Genomic DNA, 2,692 nt, shown 5'->3' with positions numbered 1-2,692 from the left:
AAAGTGTTGATAAGCGTCACTCAGATGCGTATCAACACTTTACAGTCTCCGAAATCTTACCCACATTGAATTTTTTTGCATCGGTGGTTTTGCATTTTGGTTCTCTCAAATTGGACAGACCTGATTTGTAGCATTAAGAGTATCCCTGTGACAGATGAAACCTACCAATGATATGCTGGCAGAGCTGCGTGCCCAGCATATTATCGTTTTTCTTGCACTTGATGGCTACAAGGGCGCCGTATTTGCCGAAAGATGTAGGTATGGGGTTCATCGGTGCCGGATGTGTGCAGCCGAACAATGTTACGTTCGGTGATCGTACGCTGATGGCGAGAGCGCGTCTCAGACTGATATTCTCGCCTACGTTGCCGATAGTCAAGGCGGAATGGTCGCTCAGGGACTTTCCGTCCGCAGCTGGTAGGTCTTTGAGACCGTCTGCATGGAAAATAGTCCGTTGTACTTCGTTCTGAACGTCCTGGGATTTTGCATGGTTCAATACAGCGGAGATCACTGTCTCTGCGAGACTATGGAACTTTTTGTTCCGCGCGACGAAGTCAGTCTCGCAGTTAATCTCGGCTAGTGCGGCATGATTCCCGTCTACCGTCACTGTGATCAGTCCTTGGCTGGTGCTGCGATCTTTCAGCTTGGCTGCCTGGGTCCAGCCGTACTGCTGCGCCTGTTCTTTCAGCCACTTCTCAGCCTGAAGTAAGGAAGAACTAAGAGATTCTGTCGTAAGTCAATTAGAATTACAGGACGCATGCTTAAACGGTCGTAGAGCCTCTTACCTTATTCAAATCATTCTCGTGCAGTTCCAGAGCTTTCTTGCAGTTTGCAAATGTGTAGCCAGTCTTCTTGCGCAGCTTAGCTAGCAGAGATTTGTTTGTGGCCTGCCAGAGCAGGCCATTTGTATGAATCAGGCGAAATATCTGAGCCGGAATCATCTAAAAAATATATTAAATTAATGCCAATTTCTGAGGTAATAAATAATTTATTACTAATATGTGTTAATTTAATTTTCCTAATGCTACATCCACTAATTATATGGAAAATTGGATTCTGATAAAATAAGTTTAGTTTATCATAGCATATATGCTGTAACTCATAATATAATGAACAAAAGACGTCAAACATAAATAATGATTCAATAATAGATAGCTTTTTAGTTATGGTGTATCAAAGGATCTCTGTGAGGATAAATTTTACACCTTTGATATATTATAGCTCAAAAATTATCCATTATCAATATCTATCTATGATCATCTTCTGTTCATCATATTACAAGTTACATTCCTACATTTATAAGCATATTTACTAGTATTATAAGTACATTTTATCCAAGAGACGTCTTAGGAATGTCCTCAGAGTATTTAGAAGATATAGGGATGTCTTTGGAGAACTATACTATGTGGGATTATATAATTGTGTTCAGCAACAACAAAAGCAGCTTTGCATTGTTATAAAATTCTTTAATATAATTGGTCTTGTTCTCAATTCCTTATCCAAACGTATTACCAATTATATTGCAGAATCTTAAAACTTGTAAAGCTGTTTTTCTGCTGAACGCAGGGATCTAATTTTCCACATGATTATACGTGCGGAGTCTTATGGATTATCTTTACTAAGATACACCTGGTATTAATTTTCTTTTCTATACAAGTTAGTTTCGAACTTCTTGAAATTAATTAGTGCCTTTTAACTATTATAAACTAAATGGGCATCACAGATCTAATAGTAAATGTATTATAGATTTTGATATCAGCTCCGAAGGATTAAACAGTTGCATCCTGAAATTATAACATTCTAAGGACGTCTCTTGGATAAAATGTGCTATGGAAATATAACTTATAATATGATGAACAAAAGATGGTCATAGATACTATGGATAATTTTTTAGTTATGACATATCAAAGGTGTAAAATTTATCCTCACAGAGATCCTTCGATACGACCAACTCCATTTGATACAAATGCTGAGTATAGGAAAGAAAATATGTCACGGAAAAATCAGATCACGTAAATTCTCGAGGAAATCGCGAGGTCACATCGTGACATTTCGCGTCGTTCTGGGTCTCAGGCTACCACGACAATCGAGACGCAGGTGGTTCCTGAGAGATAACCTAAAAGAGTGAATCGCATGCAGGATTGAAATTGCTTCTCGCTGAAGGGAAGACAGGAAAGAGATGCGAACGCGAGGATTGTCTTCGCTCGCCGATTTCGCTGAGGTTCGCGGGATTCGTTAACTCAGCCGAATCGATCGACTACGTTGCCTAGAAACTGCGATCGAGGGTGCAGTTTGAGAATCTCCGGATGCGCATGAATGACACGAGTACACGCGTGACTCGCACGAATGCGGATTAATTTGACTGTTAATTACGCGAGACGCTAGTCTGCGAACATTCGTGGTAGACCGAGCTGATTTCGCAAATCTAGAACTATCTCGCAGCGATCCAGCGGTGCAAGACACTCACCGTGTTTGAAGGTTAGAATACACTACAAATCCGTAATCATTTCTCCATCAAGAGGGCGTTTTCGAGGCCCCTTGTACCCCTTTTAGTACTTGGTGAAAATTTTTCATGTAATTTTTCCGAATTTTTATATAAATTTTAGAATTTTTCAAAATTTTTTAATAAAATTTCTTTAAGAAAATTTCTCAGATTTTTTAATACAAATATTAAAACACTTTTCAGAAATGCCAA

The 2,692-nt window shown here is 39.1% G+C and overlaps 1 protein-coding gene across 1 annotated transcript; it reads right to left on the bottom strand.

Annotated features, from left to right (window-relative positions):
* Positions 1-165: 165 nt before the first annotated feature.
* On the bottom strand, positions 166-2,506 carry LOC108745299 (elongation factor Ts, mitochondrial-like; the record flags this gene model as incomplete). The annotated part of the gene is made up of 3 exons (XM_018488840.1): positions 2,465-2,506; positions 783-938; positions 166-697 (listed from the first exon to the last, which is right to left on the bottom strand). Coding segments are annotated over exons 2-3 (688 nt in total), but the record flags the coding sequence as incomplete, so codon positions are not given.
* Positions 2,507-2,692: the final 186 nt, after the last annotated feature.

Source organism: Trachymyrmex septentrionalis, unplaced genomic scaffold (genome assembly GCF_001594115.1).
Source record: "Trachymyrmex septentrionalis isolate Tsep2-gDNA-1 unplaced genomic scaffold, Tsep1.0 C3679363, whole genome shotgun sequence".
In the NCBI taxonomy this organism is placed as follows: domain Eukaryota; kingdom Metazoa; phylum Arthropoda; class Insecta; order Hymenoptera; family Formicidae; genus Trachymyrmex; species Trachymyrmex septentrionalis.
The sequence above is the reverse complement of the archived record's forward strand: the minus strand, read 5'-3'. Positions and strand labels throughout refer to the sequence as shown.